At 28.0% G+C, this 18,679-nt stretch overlaps 3 protein-coding genes across 3 annotated transcripts; all 3 read left to right on the top strand.

Annotated features, from left to right (window-relative positions):
• The first annotated feature begins 669 nt into the window (after window positions 1-669).
• Window positions 670-5,225, top strand: LOC145836721 (cytosolic phospholipase A2-like). Its single transcript, XM_082944500.1, has 8 exons — window positions 670-712; window positions 2,052-2,206; window positions 2,920-3,033; window positions 3,238-3,275; window positions 3,532-3,804; window positions 4,199-4,330; window positions 4,609-4,702; window positions 5,103-5,225. The coding sequence occupies exons 1-8, from the start codon at window positions 670-672 to the stop codon at window positions 5,223-5,225; spliced, it is 972 nt and encodes a 323-aa protein (XP_082800626.1).
• A 2,498-nt stretch (window positions 5,226-7,723) lies between these two features.
• LOC145836720 (cytosolic phospholipase A2-like) lies at window positions 7,724-9,234 on the top strand. Its single transcript, XM_082944499.1, has 3 exons — window positions 7,724-7,866; window positions 8,490-8,677; window positions 9,031-9,234. Exons 1-3 carry the CDS (start codon window positions 7,854-7,856, stop codon window positions 9,232-9,234), a joined length of 405 nt encoding a protein of 134 aa, XP_082800625.1. The 5' UTR covers window positions 7,724-7,853.
• Window positions 9,235-10,607: 1,373 nt separating this feature from the next.
• LOC145837273 (cytosolic phospholipase A2-like) lies at window positions 10,608-11,115 on the top strand. Its single transcript, XM_082945075.1, has 2 exons — window positions 10,608-10,746; window positions 10,994-11,115. Exons 1-2 carry the CDS (start codon window positions 10,618-10,620, stop codon window positions 11,039-11,041), a joined length of 177 nt encoding a protein of 58 aa, XP_082801201.1. The 5' UTR covers window positions 10,608-10,617; the 3' UTR covers window positions 11,042-11,115.
• Window positions 11,116-18,679: the final 7,564 nt, after the last annotated feature.

The following is an 18,679-nucleotide window of genomic DNA, read 5'->3' as shown; positions in this document are numbered from 1 at the left end:
AGTACAAAAATCAAACTTGGAAAATTAAAAAATCTCATCAAGTTAAGAAAAGGCAATGAAAAAAAGTCAGTCTTAACTTAATTATATTTTTTATTATAGTAAAACTTTCATATAAATAGTTAATGTAGAAAATGTTTATTTTATGTACTTGATTTAAAATATAAGTTACTTTTTTATTTTTGTATAAATTAATAGTAAAGTGTCTTTTTAATAAGTGTTTTACAAAAATATTAAAGTTGACAAAACTAATATAACAGTTAGAATACTTTAGTTATTACTGATATTTTTAAGCTTTGCTTTGTATTAAGATAACGGTAACCATTTATTATTTGCAGACGATGGACCTTCGTCGATTAAGGTAATGTTTCCCACTAAAACTATGTTAAATATGCTTTTAAATAATTGCTATTGAAGATTTGTTTGCAAATTGTCTTATCGAGCATGAATAATTTTAGTACAAAGAAACAGTTTTTAGTTTAATCAAAAAAAAGTTTGGTATTTAGAGTATTTATAAATATAAACAAGATGTAAATGTTTTTGGGTAGCTTAAAAACACTTGTTATTCGAAAAAAAAATTCAAAGTTCTTTAGTTTCGGTTGATTAACTATTAGTAGAAAAATTTTTTTAAAGAAAACACTACACATTTGTGATCATTTAGAAATAACTATTATGGAAGGAAGAAATATTACCAAAGGAATTTTAGCCGACAAATGTAAGTTAATTTTTTTCGTTCAAAATTTTTTTTAGGTTTAAAGCTCTTTAAATGTTACAAAGAGAAAAAAAATATTTACTGTTTTAATTTAATTATGGTTAAATAGTTACAAAATAAATACTCCTTTTATACATGTTAAAATAAAACTAACTTCTTAAATTTTAATTATTCGAAACAACTTTATACTCTTTTTATAGTTGTATTTTATTTAAAAATATTAAAAAAATTAAAACGATTTTTACATCCATCTAACACAGGGATGGTAATTTTTATAATTACAGGTAAAATCTGATAGAAAAGCGGGTTGATTTAGTTAAGTTTTTGCGAGTTCGAATAAATATTATATACTCGGAATTATATAGAATCATCATTTAAATAATTTAAATATTATTTAAGTTGTGCTACTGTGTACTGAAAATAAAGTTAAAAGAACATTTTAAAATATTTGATATAAAAAACTGTTTGTAATTTATTCCACACTAATTGCTTTGGAGCCAATCAGAAGTCGCAGGTCAACCCTCACTTTAATATGTTACAGCCAGCGTAAGTTTAATGTTTTGTTGCTAGTAAAGATTTTTGTAAATAATTTTTAAACCAAACATTTCTAGAGGTATACAACTGTTAAATGTAATCAAGAAGAAAATAAGTTTTCTAAAGCTGTATAGAATTAAAGACATAAGTTATGTATTATTTGTTATGGTTATCTTAAATACCTTATTCTAGTAAAAAATACTACCGATAGCCGCTTAAAAGTAAATCAAGTTAAATTAAAGATAAATCAAGTAAGTTGCCCCGTTTTTTTTTTTTGATTAAGTAAGTTTAAAATATTTTTTTTATTAACGTAATCATTAATTAAAAAAACTTATACTTTATATTCATAGAGAATTTTGCTTACAAGTAATAAAAATTATTTTAAGTCCATTAACTGTATAAAATTTTTTAAGTGTTTTTAAGTAAAAATTTCTTATCTATTTTATTATTTAACGTATTAACATTTATATTAACAAATGTCCATAAACAGTGACTGATCATTAAACTATTTTGAAAATATTCATTGATTTCGAGAAATCAGTATGACAATTAGTTTAGTTAATATAAACACAGTTATTTATTTAAAATTTACCATCACAGTAATTTTTTCGACTAGTACACGTAAAATTAATGTTTAATACTAGGATTTACTTATTCAATCGTATTTTATAAGAGTTTACTTAAAAAAACACTTTATTTGTTGTTCTAAATAAAAAAATGTGAATAAACTTATCATTAGACGTATTGCTCTATAAAAGTTTATTAGAAATAACTAGTATATTTTATCAAAATATCGTTTTTTTCTCAGTCGATACACCTGATCCTTACGTTGAAATCAAAATACTTGACGTTGCTGATTCTGTAAACAGAACTAAAAGAATTAAGAACAACCCAAATCCTAAGTGGTTTGAAACTTTCAATTACTACATTCGTTCTAATCCTACGAAACCTACTTATTGTGAGGTTGTTAACCTTAAATATTATTATTAATAACTAACTATTCAATACAATTTTTTTAATTTTATTAACAAAACAATGCTTCACTTGCTTAAACTAAATCAAAAGAAGTTTTATTATAGTGTTTTAGTTGCATAATATTTATTGGTTTTTCAAAAACTTTACCAGCCTGCTAATTGTAAGTATGTTATCTGTTAAAGTTTTAACATTTATAAAATTATTAAGTAGCTTACATTTTTTTAACCTTAGCATGAACTAAGCTGGTTTTCATTATAATTTTCCTTAATTGATAGTTTTAAAGTATGAGTTTTATTTTGTTTGTTTTTTACACATAAATCCCAATTTTATTTTAAGTTTAGCCTGATATCTTCTTCCATGTTTGCAGAAAGTATAAACATTTTATTCAACTGATGATCTCGTTTGATTTAGTTCTAACGAGTGAAACATTGTTTTGTTAATAAAATTTAAAAGTCTGAATTGATTATTCTTCTCACATTAAGTTGAGAACTTTTATTGTGTTCTATAAAGTAATGAGTACACTTTAACTAAATATTAGCTAATTATACTCAAAATATAAAACAACCTGTACCTTTTACAGTTATTAAATAAAAAGTATCTTACTGTATGCTTTTTATTGTAGTATGTATTTTTTAACATCCAAACACAAACAAATAATTCAAAGATCTAAAAAAATTATAAAGAAACCAAATTCACTACAGATTGGAATTTTAGACTCGGATTTGTTCATTGACGATAAGTTAGGCAGAGTTAAATTTGACTTGAACAAAATAAAAAACGGCGATGGAATTGTAAAAACCCTAAAATTTCCAAAGGTATTTTTGTTCGGTTTTGAAAATATTTGTCATCTTTTATTTCTAAATAGGTTATTAAAAACCAAACTTTACTATCGAATTTTTGATTTGAGTATCTTTTTAAGTTGTTGTACAATAATATTAAACAAACCAAAACTCATTAAATCTACTTGATTTTTTCGAAAATTGCTGTTTGATTGGTTATTAATTTAATATAATTTTTAGGGATCAGAATTGGATGTTAAAATTAAACGTCAAGTTAAGTTTGTTTGTTTTTTATTATTGAGTTAGCTAAGTTATTTACATTTGTTAAAAATATCTATTTAGTCCTTTTTACAATAGATATTTATTTTTCTGTCGCTAATTGAAATAAAGTGTTATAGGTAAAATAAAAACAGTCAGTACAAATCAGCTAATAGTTTAAAAAATATATTAGTAGCACTTAAATCAAATAATTGTCAAAAGTATTAAACGTTTTAAGCTTAGAAAGAACAATATAACTACTTTTAAATAATGTAGAAAAGAAAATGATGTCAGGATTAGTTCGAGTTTGTGTGAGGAAGAAGATAAATTCAGAAAGCTGCGCTTAAAAATCGCCACTGACAATCTCAGGAAGTTGCTAGGCAGCGAAAAGGGTCCAAGAAATGAACACGAGACCCCGTGCATCGCTGTTTTGGGGTCCGGGGGCGGCTACCGGGCTCTTTGTGGTTTTACTGGTGGCCTGAAAGCTTTGGAAGAGCTGGGAATTTTGGATTCTGTAATGTATATGAATGGAGTGTCTGGAACTACTTGGTAAGTTTACTAAAAAAACTTATAAAGTAAGTTGTAATAATTATTTTTTTATTAATTTTTTTAGTTAAATGTATACTTATGCTAAATTATGTGTATTTGAACTCCATTTTTTAAGAAAAAACTGTTATATTTTGTACTGCAGGATAAAAAACTTATATTGTACAGCCAGCATAAAAATTTTAGTAGAACGTTTTGTAATACCTTACAACGTAAACTTTTAGATTATAAACTTATGAAAGTTTCTCACTACAAATTTGATTGCTTGTAAGAAAAAAAGTTAACTTAAATATACAATAATAAATATATAAAGTTCATTAAATTTAATTCTGTTTTTTTTTTATCGGAATTACAACCAAATATATGCATATACTCTAATTTGAACTATTTATTTAAGGTGTTTATCATCGTTGTATTCTCATTCATCTTTTCCTGAATCCGGTGTTGATTCTGCCATTAAAGAAATGAAAAATAATCTCAGCAAAAATTTCTTCTCTCTAGCGAAACCCTACAACTTGTACACCATAATGTTATTGTTTTTAATATTTTAAAAATACTTGGTGCAAGTAACTTTATACTAAAAATAAATTTTAAACATGTAGCAATTTCGATAAAAGCTACTGTTGTTGTTTTTCAGCCTCTTTGCTTGTAAAAAAATAATAAAATAATCTTAGAACGTTAGTATGTCTACTAATCTTAAATGAAAGGCTCGTAAATCACAAAAGTTGAATACGGTAGTAAAAAAGTTTTAACTTCAAAAACTATTGCTAAAAGGGGTTTGAAATGAAAATACTAACTAATCTATAGAAAAAGAACAATGAAAAAAGCCAAAAAGGGACAGCCGGCATCTTTTACAGATATTTTTGCTTACTTGCTTGGGGAACATTTGCTGGGAGAAAAAGTTAGTTTTGCAGACAATATCGAACTTATTTATGCAAATAAGTGTTCTACTTCTGAGTGATTTCGATTTACAATCTTTGTTCTTTTGTTAAACACTTTTTTTAAGTGTAGGCTGAATAAATACAAACAGTAGACTCAGTATTATATGTCTTGATTGCTTAAATAGGTATCTTAACATCTAAGATTGTTTATCTTCAAATAAAGTTACAAAAAGGGTTTTAAAACTTAAACCCTCTCATATATTTATAGTAAAACAACTTTCAATGCTTTAGACAAATTCTATTTGATAGATTAAGAAAATAGTTTTAAGCTTTATATAGTTTATAAAATAATTTTTGAATAAAACATAGTGAAAAATAAAATAAATGAATCTTGTTAAATTAAACATAACAAAACAAAAGTCAGAAACAGCAAAACTTTCTGACTTTCACAAAAAAGTAGACAAGGGGCAAGCTCCATTACCAATAATGTCTTCTATTTTATTCCGGTTAAATGAAATATCTTCTGTGTACAGCGGTGAGTAAACTAAAAGAAATTTTTGTAAATTAAACAGTATTTTTGGTAAGACAAATTTCAAGTCAACCATCTTGTATTAGAAATTAGGGCTCAATATTGTATCTAGTATGTGAGAAAAAATAGACAATGTTTTTATTTTACGTGTAAAACGTGTTGAATTGTAGATAGTTTAAGGACTTAAAACATAGTACAGTTTATCTGTTTTACTTAATGATTTAAATACATCAAACTTTTCAGACTGGTTTGAATTCACTCCATACGAAGTTGGAATATCAAAACACCAAACGTTTGCTCGCATCAACGATTTTAACAGCAAATTTTTTCTAGGAAATATTATGAAGAAGTATGAAGAAGCACCATTACAATACCTCATGGTTTGTTGTAGCATTTCAACCATAACGATGTCAAATAAATGCATTTTAACTGAAAGTAGTACCATATATTTCTTATCTTACAAAATTTAAACGACTTAAAAGTTAGTTTATGCATTGAAAAAATAAGTTAGAGCAATACTTGGCACGAATTTAAAATAAAAGTTAAATATGGTATTGTATGTAGAGAAAAAAATACTATTGTTTATGTCATGACGCGTTCTAACACAATAGGTAGTAGATGTATTACATACTCTTTTTTATAATGTATAGACAACTTTTTTTTTATTTAGTTTTGTAATAAAAAAAATAAATTGAAACAAATTTTTAGCACTTTAACAGTTAATTTAGAGTTGAAACAATTTTAGGCTGTGTGGGGTAGCGCTTACGCAGTTAATCTGTCCAGGCAACTGTCTACATATTGCCGGTATGAAAATAACGATATCAAAAATTCAGAAGATAAAAATCAAAGAACTGACGAGATAAAAGAAAGCATGAAAAAAGGTTGTATAAACTCAATAAAGCTAAATTCATGATTGATGTTTTTTTTTAATTTTTGTCACGCTTTATGCTTCAAATTTCTGTCGTTAATATAATTATATTCATTTAAGTTGTGGTTACAGCAAAACAGAACTTTATACTATCAAACTTCGTATGCTCTAAAACAAAATTTATATTTTTTGAATAATTGCAACTTTATTAAAGTTCTACACATAATAAATTTACACAGGTAGCGATAACCGAAACAGCTCAGTTAAGGATGTGGTAGGAGACCAGAATGAACTAGAACTAAAGTTATTTTGTAGTTAATTTCAACTATTAAGTTATACGCTAACTTTTTAATGTTTTTAATAAAAAGCTTAAGATATAACGATTTCATTAAACTTAAACTTAAACGGTTTATTTACAATCATCTACACGACATTTTTGTTTTTGTAACAATACATCTAAAGTACTAATCGTGTTTATTACATATATATGTAGTTATTTTAGTTTTTGTTATGTGAGAACATTAAGTAAATTAAAAAAAAATGTTTTATTACCAACAAATTTTTTTTAATTTTTAAATAGTTCAATGTTTTTTGGTTGATAAATATCATCACATATTTGTATAACTTTTCGTCTATAATAAAATTAACAAAAATAATAAAAAGTAAACTAACATCAAACTTTGTAAAAATACAATAAGGACAGTTAAATTCTCTCAATGCATAGTTTTGCTTGATGAAAATGACTTTTTACGAGATATAATTCAAATAAACTTGTTTATACTTTTAGAGAGTCATTTTTGGATTACATGAACCAAGCTGTTGAGCCCGAGCTTGAAAAAACAGAAAACGAAAAAAACCTGACAGTTGAAAATGGGAATGAAAATAAGAATATGAGTTTAACAGACGGAATTATAAATTTTCTGATGAAGATTGATTTTTTCAAAGTAAGTTTCAAAAATATTATTTTCAAAATAAAGTTTTTTGAAGGTTTGCAACAAATGCTTTGCAAATATTGCAACAATTGCTTAGCTTTTGATTTAAAACATATTCTATAAATTTATAAAAAAGATAAAAATAAGTTAAAGTTATTTTCATTTGTAAGACTAATTTCAATACGACTGTTAAAACCTTGGGTTTAGTTATTAAAAATAAATTAGACCAAAAATATCCCCAAGTTTAAAATTATAGGGTATATAAAACTAGTTAAAAGCAAATTATACTTCTTTTATCAAATGTAATTAAACTTTTTACTGGTTTAGCCAATTTATTTGTATTTTTGTTTATTGTGTATACAACACAGTACATTTTGCCATATAAACGTAATTAAATTTTAGAAAACCGTGAAAAACTATCTTAGTAGTCATTGAGAACTTCTGTAAATTTGTTTTAAGATTTTTAATATAAGATACATACAAAAAGTGTTGTTTTTATTTTAGTTTTTGTGTTTTTATTTTTAAAACATTGTTACTATGCCTTTTATGTAAGCAATCTGCTGTATAATTAAGATTCTGTTAGTACATCACTAAAACAAGCAATTTTTTTACTGAAATAAGTAGAAATTTAAGTAAGTTTGAGTAATGTTTTAAATTTACAAAATATCTACGTTTCAAGTTTTAGTAAAATAAAGATCTTAAAACAATATATGGGAACTAAAAAACATCTGAAAACAATTTATTTCCAGTCAAGAAGTCAGAAAAGAGGAGGACTAGTTTTTAATTTTTTCAGAGGTCTGAATTTTTTATGCCGGAAAACCGAAAATTCATTTGACAAAAGTATGAATCTTGAAGGTTAACAATTTACAAAATAAATTTGATTACTATTGGGGGTTGTTCAATTGAGTTACACTGTTTTTCAATAGTATTGTTTTTTTTAATAGCTCAAGTTAATAGAGTAATGGAATTTAGATCTGTAGTTTGTTTTATATTTTAATGTAATTGACAATCAGACAGACTTCATACAGCAAACCTAATGCTTGTGAAAGTTCGAAAAATAGCTTAAGTTACTAAATTTAAACATATTAAGTTTATTTATTAAAGAAATATATTAAATAAGTACTTGCTCACATTAGAATACTGCAACGTTTTAAATTTTAGTATCGATGTAAACTAAATACTTGTTTTTTAATCAAAAATGTAACTTTTTTTTTGAAATTGAAAGCAAATTCTTTCAATTTATTTTTTATTTAAGCCATGAACTTTGTTATATGTTTTATTTCGATTTTCGTTGTGCATCGTTGATAGCCGAAAAGGTTTTTTGTCCTAAGACCAAATTTCTGAGCGCTTTTTTTATTGTTCAATAAGTAGTGTTAATGTTTCTCTAAAATTATTATTTTTTCGATGATACTTAAAACAATCATAATAAAAAGATGTTTAAATCAAGTTTCATATATCAACAAATAATATTAAAGCAGACGTAGGAGTTGAAAAAGAAAAGTTCAACGAAAAAGATTTAAGTGAGAAAGCTGAAATTTATATAGGTGATGCTGCACTTTCAATCAATTCTCCTTACCCAACTATACTTAGACCGGAACGAAAATGTGACGTAATAATATCCTACGACTTTAGCAAGAGAGAAAAAGACGACATGATGCCATTTAGGGTAAGTAAAATGTTTTGAATAAATTAAAGATATATTTTAAGCTTTTGAAGTTGCTATGACAAATTTACTTCACTTTAATTTTTGATACGAATTATTTATGTAAAAACTTGTTTTATTCTTAGAATAAAGGTAAAGTTCTGTGAAACCTTTGTTTATAGATAGAATTTTATAACTTAAACTTTACAATATAGTTTTTTCTCCATAAAACCTTCATTTACTAATTTCTACTAACACTTCAAATAAAATTGACTAAAACCTATAAAATTTATTTAGTATTTTTTGATTACTAAGTTTTTTCTTATAGCTACTTAGATAAGTTGTTTGCTGATAAAGGTTTTAAGTAACAAATTTAGAACCTACTACTTGCGGAAAAGTGGGCACAGTTGAATGACATACCGTTCCCTCGAATTGATGCTTCTGTATACGACAGAGAAGGACTAAAAGAAATGTATGTGTTCAAAGACACTGACCCTAAATGCCCTATTGTTATTCATTTTTGCTTGTGCAATGTCATGTTCAGAAAGTTCAGTAAACCAGGTACATTGAACAAAGTTTAAAGTTTATTTTATACAAGCATTGTATATGCCAGGGCTAAACAAACTGCGGCCGCGAAGGGTAAAAGTGTGGCCTGTAAGCAATAGTTTAAAATAAATGAAATACGACCGACGATCATGCATATATGGCCCAGAAAATAAAAGTTACACTAGTTTTTTTGGGTTTCAAACTTATAGTAAAAAAGGTCTTAGTTATAATCACTTTAGATTAGAAACTTACATTAGATATTTTGTGGTCTATCATTAACGGTGCAAACTACAACTGCGGCCCACATGTATTTTTTTAAAGCTTGGTCCACGACCACAAAATGTTTGTCGATCCCTGGTGTATGCAATATAAGTAACTTACAGAGTTCGTTATTGTTATAAGTTTTTATAACATACTATACAAAATGCTCTAGTTAAATTTTTATGTGTTCTATCTAACAGTATTGTATCCTTAAAAAATAGTAACACTGCTGCTGTGACTTTTACTTGAAGTTCAATTTCGAAATAAATATCTATGTAGATTGCAGATACTTTTTTTGAGTAATTAATACAATTTATTTTTATGTATTTCAAAATTAAACAGTCTGCAATTTATGTTTATTAGTATCTTGGTCAATGCTGTAGTTTTTTGTAACGATGAAATAAAATAAACTAAAGTATAACTTTCATATAAATAATAAACATGATAAACCAGTGGCTGGATCCAGCCGAAATATAAATTGTTAGGTCCGAATCTGACTAATAATTTTAAGTCGAGATGCGGATCCGGTCGGATATTAATTTTGAAAAAAGTTTTGGATCAGGCCGGATTCTAATTTTATGAATACAGTTGATCCTTTTTTGAATTCTTCAAATTCACAAAACTTTCTCAAGTCTGACAACTTAAGATGAGGATTGAGACAAGTCAGATGTTTAAATAATGCCTACAAATTGATATTGACAAATATCGTACTTAAAGAAACACTTTGCATGGGGTAATTTGGCAAAAAGATATTCCAAATAAGTTAGAACAACGGAAAATATTATGACAAAATAGTGTATTTATTAGCACACATTAGTTCATAAAGTAATTTTTTAGCATTTTTTTAAAGACGAATTCTTACAGTTTTGTTTTGTAAAAGTATTATAAAAAGTTTTATGAAAAGTTTGTAATATTGACCCTGTGCGGGCCTGTCACTTTGCTCGCGGGCCGTACGTTGCCCACCCCTATTATATGTCATATCTAGCAGTTTATATTTGTATAAGTAATTGTATTACTGTTATAAAGTTTATTCTATAACATATTTCATATGCTTTATATAGCTTTATAAATGTTTGAACAACAAATAAATGTCACTACTTTTCAAGTTCGTGACTAATGTGTTTAAATTTTTAGGAATTATGAGGGATCCAGAAGACATGGAAGGAGATTTTGATATATTTGCAAAAGATACTCCATACAACAGCACGTTTGACTTGCACTACGAGAAAGAAGAGTTCGAAAGATTGCATGACCTCGTCAAGTTTAACACTGAAATTAACAAACAAGTTTGTTTTTTTATTCGCTTTTGTACTCATTTGTAGTAACGCTTTTTGACTAGTTCAAGTAATTTTTATTGTACTTAAGTTTTAAGGATTATTTCAAAGAAAAAATAAAAAGATTAACAGTTTAACTTTATATTGTTTTATTATATATATTTTACTTAAAACTAACAAAAGAAACTATTTAAATGCGATAAATAAAACCAATATTTCATGTTTTTGCAAAAGTATTAATTTATTAAACTTCACGCAGAAAATACTTCATATTGTTGCGGAATGCGTGGATTCAAAAAGAAGATAAATTTTAAAGAACACCATTTAAAGCTAAATGCAAAAAAATTAAACTTTTTATTTCTAATAATTTTATGTCTTTAAATTATTAACGAAAACATAGACGAAAGTCAACAAAACCTAACCTGGACTTCGTATGCCGTGAGAAACGCTCGACTTAAGATAAAGTTTGTTCATACCATTTCGACCATCAGACTACAAGCCTTCGATAGACTGAGGTCAGATTCGTCCGTAATAGGACTCATCAGGCAGTGATCAATACTAGCAAACGTTTTTATTATGTTCTTGTATGTAGAAACTGTTTGTAGATTGTTGACTTTGGTTGATGATGTTTTTCGGTTGTGGCTGACTGATGAGTCCTAATAAAGACGAAACCGGTCCCAGTCTACCGAAGGCTTGTGGTTTGATGACCGATTTGGTATGATCAAACCTTATACAAATTGCTAGATAATAATACTTGTAATCTTTAGTTTTCTTACAAAGCACTATCTTAATACTAATTTTTAAATGCATTTCAGAATTATTCAGATTTTTTTTGTTTTTCTGACTGTACTTTTTTGTTGATGTCTACCAAAATGATATTTTTTGATTAGTACTTATCGTGTTGATTCGTTTGTTTAATAAAAGCTATTTAAAAACTTTTTTTGTTACTATCTGAAATAATAAATTTTTACCAATGCAAATCCTTAACTAATAAAGTTTTAGTTTTTATTTATCAAGTTTACATTAATTGACAACTAAGCCAGAAAGTCTTAATTTTTAAGCTAAAGTTCGAAGCTGTCTATAACTACGCACTTTCCGTACTATCACGTATTTTCGACCTGAGTACAAAATACTACGCGGGAGACTATTTTATTTAGTTATAATTTTTCAAACAACTAACAAAAAATTTGATATATAACAATGTACAAATTTGTTATATCAATTAATATACTAATATTGAAAGTTATTTAAGTAGAAAGAACGATTTAGGCAATACGGCACAAAAGTCTATAAACTAACTTTAAGCTTTTTTAATAAAAGTTTTAAAACCTATAGTTTTGTATTTATTTATTAAACTTTATATAAAAATTGTAGATTATTATAAAAGTACTTGTCTCAATAGCTATTTGATTAGAAGCGTTTGACTTCATGAATTTGAATAAAGTTTAATTGTACAACACTTTAGGTAAGAGATGATTTACCAAATACATTTACTTCAGATTATTTTGAGGGTCTGTAAAAAAAAGTGACGTCATAACTATTAACTAAAAAGATTTCTAAAACTAAAAAGCCCGCAAAGATTTCTATTTCAATTTGGCGCCCGCGACCACCAAGTGCTTGCTCGCCGCTGGTTTAAGGGTCTAGTGAACCTTCTAAACTGTGCAGTAAAGTTGAAAAATGTCAAAAATTCCAAAGTTAACTTTAAGATTAAGAAGCCAAAAAATATTTCAGTTATGTAGGAGTTATTCGGGTTATATGAACTTACAAGCGGTAAAAATTGAATAACAACTGATTTTTAAATAACGATAAAGTTAGCAACAGTTGGTTCAAACAAAGTATTCGTAAACTTCTATTTTAATTTTCTAGTATATATCTATATAGTTTAAGACTTATTAGTATCAAGTAGTATTGGTGTTTTTCTAACGAGTTTATTCTTCAGAGTTAAAAATTTTAGTTTCAAGCAACTCCGCGACTTGCCTATAAGAGTTATATTACTTTGTAATATATAACGAAGTTTTGATTATTGGAATTTTTAAAATGCTGCATTCATTTGTAAAGTACTTTGTTTAGGTGTCAGTGTAAACGCTAGTCTTGTAATTTATTCATTCATCTACTTGATTCTAGTCTAAATATAGAATACTGTGTACTTTTTACTTTATACATAACAATAAAAGTCCTCCACTTAATTATGAAGAGAATGATCAGTTCAACATTTTAAGTTTTACTAACAAAACAATGTTTCAATCGCTTGAACCAAATCAAACGAGATCATCAGTTGAATGAAACATTATTCAAGTAGAATTTTATACTATTTGAATAAGTTTTTATTCAACTGACGATATCGTTTCATTTTATTCAAGCGAGTGAAACATTGTTTTAGTAAAAATAATAAAATTTGAACTGAATATAGGATACCACTGTTGTTGAGTACAAAAAATGCACTAATAATGAACCTTTTTGTTTAAGCTTTGTATTAACAGAATAAGACAAAACATTAAAAAATTAACTGATCTGATAATAAAACTAAAACTTAGTTTTATCATAAAACTACGACAAGTTAAACTGCTAAACTCTTTGTATTAAATAAGCTTCTTTACAATTTCTTTTTTAATTTGTTTACTTGAATTAGTTAAACCTGCATACAAAACTCACAAAGTAACTTATTTACATTTTTATTGCCTTTTTATTCGCATGCACATTCATAATATCTTCTTGTTTCCGTTCCTTACGCCTGCACCTTTGCGTCGATCCACCGAACGTGCGCGGGGATGCTGGTGAATATTTTCGGTCCCTGCTCGCCTCCGAACCGTTCCAGCGAAAGTTCGCCGAAGTTCGCCGCGAAACTGGCAATTCCCACCAAGTAAACTCTACCGTTGACGTAACAGGTCATGGGCGCTCCCTCCTCTATGCTGGGGTACTGGCCTTCCTCCCGTTCCTTCACACACAGGTGCTCGTCGAAGAACTTCTCCAGCACGTTCGGCTTCAGCATGGGCGAGTTGCACCTCTTCGACTCCAACACCGACACGTGTCGGTACCTGAAAAAAGGTTTGTCGGTTATGTGACTTTTAAACGGTAAACAAGTTATAGATCTACAAAATAGTTAAGTTAACTTAAGTGTGCCAATTAGAAGGATTTTTAATGCTAACTATTTTTATAACTATAACATATGTTATTAAGTCATACAAACTAAACAAAAGTAATTTTTGCCTTACGAGTGTTCAATATCGTGGTGAAAAACAGCTGTATTAAAACAAAGTCGCATTTGAATTAACTAACAATCAACTAAAAACAACTATAAACACAATAATACTCTAGTTTAAGTGAAAGTCCACTTATAACAGAACAAACTCTTACTCTTAGATAAAAGAGTTACCAAGATTATATTTGTCAGACTTTAGTTACAAAACACCTTTTTCGCCCTGTAGGTGGAAAATATTTAATACCAAAAACAAAACAAGAGGCTAAAAGTTCTTAACTTTACACATTAAAACAAACCAAAATTTATTTAAGTTCGTTTTTATGAAGTATTAAAATTTTTATTAAGTGTTGAATATAGTTTAAACTTAAATTAAACTAAATTGCAGTTATTGTTGTCGCATTATTAAGTACTTTAAAAAAGTATAAAACACAAAATTTAAATAAATTTTTATTAATTACAAACAGTAAAATAAAACTACTTTTAACTTTTTTTTAGTTTTATATTATGTTCCAACTATTTGCTTAATTTAGATTGACAGATTAAATCAATCTTAAACTGAAGATCCCTACAGGGCAAAAGTTGTTTTGCAGTTAGAATATGTTAGATAAAATATCTAAAGTTTTTTTTTTTTTGAAAACTATTGTATTTTATTAAAGAAGTAGAAAAAAATGTATCAAATAATAAAAAAACTGGTCTAGTAGATCATTTATAAACTTTAGTTTATCAATTTGACTTCTTAAAAACAAGTGCAATGTTAACAAAAATACATTAAACTTCTTTTATTTAATCTTTAAGCATGGAAAAAGAGTTTAAACAACTTGAAAATTCTCCTAAAAATTTACCAATTTACTAGTTATACAAAAATAATATATCGTACCTGATCATGGGGTAGTAGCTAAGACCTTTTTTTTCCCAACTCGATACGGTGCATCCCTCCAAACCTTCGGTTGTCCTGGCCAAGTTGACTGTTTTGACGTTGTCGTCAAAGGTGAGATCTTTACTCAACTCGATGATGCCGATGTTGTAAAAATCAAAGTCGTCATACTGGTCGTATTTTTCCTGCTGTTGTGGCCTTGATCCACCCTCCAAATCTGTTTCGTCATACTGCCACCAACTGCGAGCGATTATTTCGGTCCCCCCAATTCTTAAGTCCGTCACTCCCACTACGACCGTGACCTGAGTCACACTTTGGCCCTGAAGGTTGTTGTCGAAGCAGCTCGCCGCCGTCAGCACTTTGTTGTGGGAAACGATCGCTCCCTGGCACTGGTGCACATACTTTTGCTCGCTTCCTTGGTGCGTCACCTTCACTATTGCTTGGAAGGCAAACTTCGACGGCTGCCCTTCAACTCCTTGGTACAAATAGAGATCCGGAGTTGATGCCTGCATCTGTTGTCGCAACTCGTAAATATAGGTGGAAACCCTGACAAAGGCATGGTTTACGTCCGTCCACTGCCAGTTCGGATCCCAGTCTCCTACACCCATTAGTATCCAAGGCTTGTCATCTTGGCGCCTGCACATTAGGGGCATACCAACAATTTTCATCTCGGTGCATTCTCCAGCATGGCATCGGTTGTTTTGGAATGACTTCATAATTTTTCTCATGGTAGTTAACGAACGTTTAACTCCTATATACTGGTTCGAGTTCATAAATTCAAGTTCAGTTATCTTAACTTTACCGACATTCTGGACTTCTCCGATTGGTTCCATTGAACCTTTCTTCCATCCCCACACCTGGCACTTGTCAGATTTCGACGGAAAACCGTTCTCCAAAGTATGTGCTCCACTCACGTAGGTCTTTGGCAACTGGACTCTCTGGATGTTTTTACCGTCTATATGAAACTTGCCGTTGACTTTAAGCAACATGAATTTCTTAACTACTTTAATATCGCAAGCCAATAACGTCTGCCTGTATCTGCTCGAAGTATCTTCTACGTTTTCTAAAAAATTTGTATCACCGGCAATGACTGTGGTTTTAGTTAAATTTTTTGCATAATAGTCTCTTAATCTATTAAAGCCCATAGTAGTCAAAACCCATTGCTCGTTTAAAATAACTCCTGTTGCCGCAAAGTCCCATACAAGCTTTCCTTGCTCGTTTATTTTGTCGTTGGCCAACAAAATTACTTGGTAAGGTGCAGGTTCTTTGGTTTCCAAAAGCTGAAGCTCAGTGCTTTCAACCATCCATGTAAAAGACATAAATATGATTAAAAACATTACTATGCACCTCCTTGATAATGTAAACAGTCTCATTTTTTAGTTTTTAGTGTTGACACATTATCATTCAAGTCAAAATTGATTACAGTACTTTATAAAAGATTTAGTTTTACTGAAATATTTTTATTATGACGTAATTATTTATTCTAAATCTCTAAAAAAAACTTTATAACAAATTACAAATAAAACAGCCTAAGAGTGCAAAAATATTAATTGAATTGTACTTCGGTTGTTTCAAGCAAAAGACTTTTGCAACAAACTATAATTTTTACAACTGTAGTACATACAAAACAAAAGTCGTCTTTACAAATGAACTGTACTTTGTAACATGCAACTAAACTGGTAATTTGAAGTTTTAGAGACGTATAAGTTAAAAAAGTATGCAACTAACAATTTTTTTTTAACTGATGTATAAACTGTAAAATATACTTGCAAGATTTATAAGCTTCGTTTTTAAACCATTAACTGTTGATATTAAAAGCATACTAGGGTTGTTGTAAGTCAATTGAATAAATTGTAGCAGATTTAAAATACAATTTTAACATGTAGTATTATTATTTTTTAACTCTGCACTAAGTTATGATTGGTTAAAACTCAAAGATGCTAAATTTTAAACAGAACACGATGTTTTTTATTGCAAAGTACATTTTTATTCTTCCTTTTTTAATACATATGTTTTTAATATCAGAAATATAAATAAAAAACATCTTGCTTACAAAAAAAAAAGCGCGAGTGTATAAAGTACAAAAAAACAATTTTTGCTTAAATTAAACACTTTATAATTTCGATGGTAGATATAAAACTGTAAAATAGTAGTCATTAGTGATATTTTGTAGTTAAATTTCATAAAGAAATAATTAGATTGTATATAAAGTAGGAATTATTGCAAAATACGTTATAAGTAACATTAAAACTAACGGTGTTTCTCTGTTAAAACTAATTTGAATAAGTACGTTTTCTTCATAAAGCACAATAAATAAAATAAAATTTATAAATATGTTTATCTTTGTTATTTTTAAATAACCTTAGTTTAGTTTTACAATTACTATGTTTTCTACACGTTTGTTTTTATATTTATATGTAGTAAGGGGTACACCTATTGTAGTTTTTAGGGGACTGTAGTACCGTACAACAGTTACTTATTAGAGGGGTTTGCTCGTTACAATTGCTACCTATGGGTGTGGTGTTATCAGACCTTCCTGTTTTTCGCTTTGCAGCCGAACGTTAAAGGTAAGGCGTGAAAACCTGTTTAAAACCTGGAACTATCTTACTAGTATTACCTGAATTCCCCTTGCTCATTAGATTTCAATCTACTAAAGGTTACAAAATTGATAACCGTATTAAATAAATAAGTTAAGTATGGAGTTGCAACTCAGCTATACATTGCTAGCAGAACAAATACATAAAGTGATAAGCAAAATAAAATTGCACACATTGCTAATTGTTTTAGAAAGAGATAAGTAATAGTAATAATCTGAAAAATAAGCGTCATAAAACTAACGAGGGTATGTGCTTGGTTACTTATATGTATAACACGGGCCTTGTGGTTAACTGACAATAACGCTCTTATATATAATGCTAAGTTAGTCCTTGAGCTAACTTCGTTATTTAATCTAATAGGTTTGCTAAGGGTTTACTGGACTTAAACTATTATTTAAACTGAAATGAAGTGCGAATAACAATGACGATTAAAAACTGACAAGTATAATACAAAACTAATATCACAAACTTTAACTAAATAAAGTACCACAAATAACATCACGGCTCAAAGGTCTAATATAAAGCATACATCATTGTGCTCAAATAACGATTAGTACTGCAACAAACTGCTAAAACGTGCAGGGATGCTCGTGAACAAGAACAACCACACTTAAGCGAATTAAGTGATTATTAAGTGTTTATAAACATAAAAAAAATTTGAGAGAAGAGATCGAATGAAAAACGCCGACTGCCGTCGGCCATTACAGTCACATTGAATTGAGCCAGTTGTTCAAAATTTAATCACTCTAAATTAAAGAAAGTTTGTAATTTTCTTCTTAACTTAACTAGTTCAAAACATAACTGAACCTTTGTTACTTGTTAGTAGAGCATGTTTTATAAAGCATTTTATTGCTTATTATTGAATTATAACAATTTATGTTGTTTTTATAAACAGGTTGGTTGGTGCTAGAGCTCATAGAAAAAGTGGGACATTATGGCTTTTTTGAGTCTACGTTGCATTTATAAAATATACAATAAATGTTTTCTTATTAATATTCTCAATTTTTTTTTACGTTTAATACTTTATTGGTCAGTTAAATAACATTTTATAGAAACTAACTAATTTTAAGGGATATTGGCAGTTTTTGGATTTTTTAGTTTTTGTAGCATATCTCAAAAAATTAATATAAATTTGAAATAAATTTGTTTAAATATATTTAACAAATTAATATATGTTAGTAAGTAGATTTGGATTTCCTTGAAGCACAAGGATTTTCGAGATATACTTCCTACAAAATATCTTAACTTACTATACCTCTCACATACATTGAAAGT

Source organism: Thalia democratica, chromosome 5, assembly GCF_965202585.1.
Source record: "Thalia democratica chromosome 5, ktThaDemo2.hap1.1, whole genome shotgun sequence".
NCBI lineage: Eukaryota > Metazoa > Chordata > Thaliacea > Salpida > Salpidae > Thalia > Thalia democratica.
The sequence above is the reverse complement of the archived record's forward strand: the minus strand, read 5'-3'. Positions and strand labels throughout refer to the sequence as shown.

What these genes read in the sequence shown, in the direction of transcription:
- LOC145836721 (XM_082944500.1), top strand. Translation starts at nt 670, where the DNA reads ATGGAAGGAAGAAATATTACCAAAGGAATTTTAGCCGACAAAT. An exon ending in CGAAACCTACTTATTGTGAG is followed by an intron (nt 2,207 to 2,919) that starts GTTGTTAACCTT and finishes AATTCACTACAG; the next exon opens with ATTGGAATTTTAGACTCGGA. An exon ending in GGAGTGTCTGGAACTACTTG is followed by an intron (nt 3,805 to 4,198) that starts GTAAGTTTACTA and finishes TATTTATTTAAG; the next exon opens with GTGTTTATCATCGTTGTATT.
- LOC145836720 (XM_082944499.1), top strand. An exon ending in ACGACATGATGCCATTTAGG is followed by an intron (nt 8,678 to 9,030) that starts GTAAGTAAAATG and finishes TAACAAATTTAG; the next exon opens with AACCTACTACTTGCGGAAAA.
- LOC145837273 (XM_082945075.1), top strand. Translation starts at nt 10,618, where the DNA reads ATGGAAGGAGATTTTGATATATTTGCAAAAGATACTCCATACAACAGC. An exon ending in ACACTGAAATTAACAAACAA is followed by an intron (nt 10,747 to 10,993) that starts GTTTGTTTTTTT and finishes AACTTCACGCAG; the next exon opens with AAAATACTTCATATTGTTGC.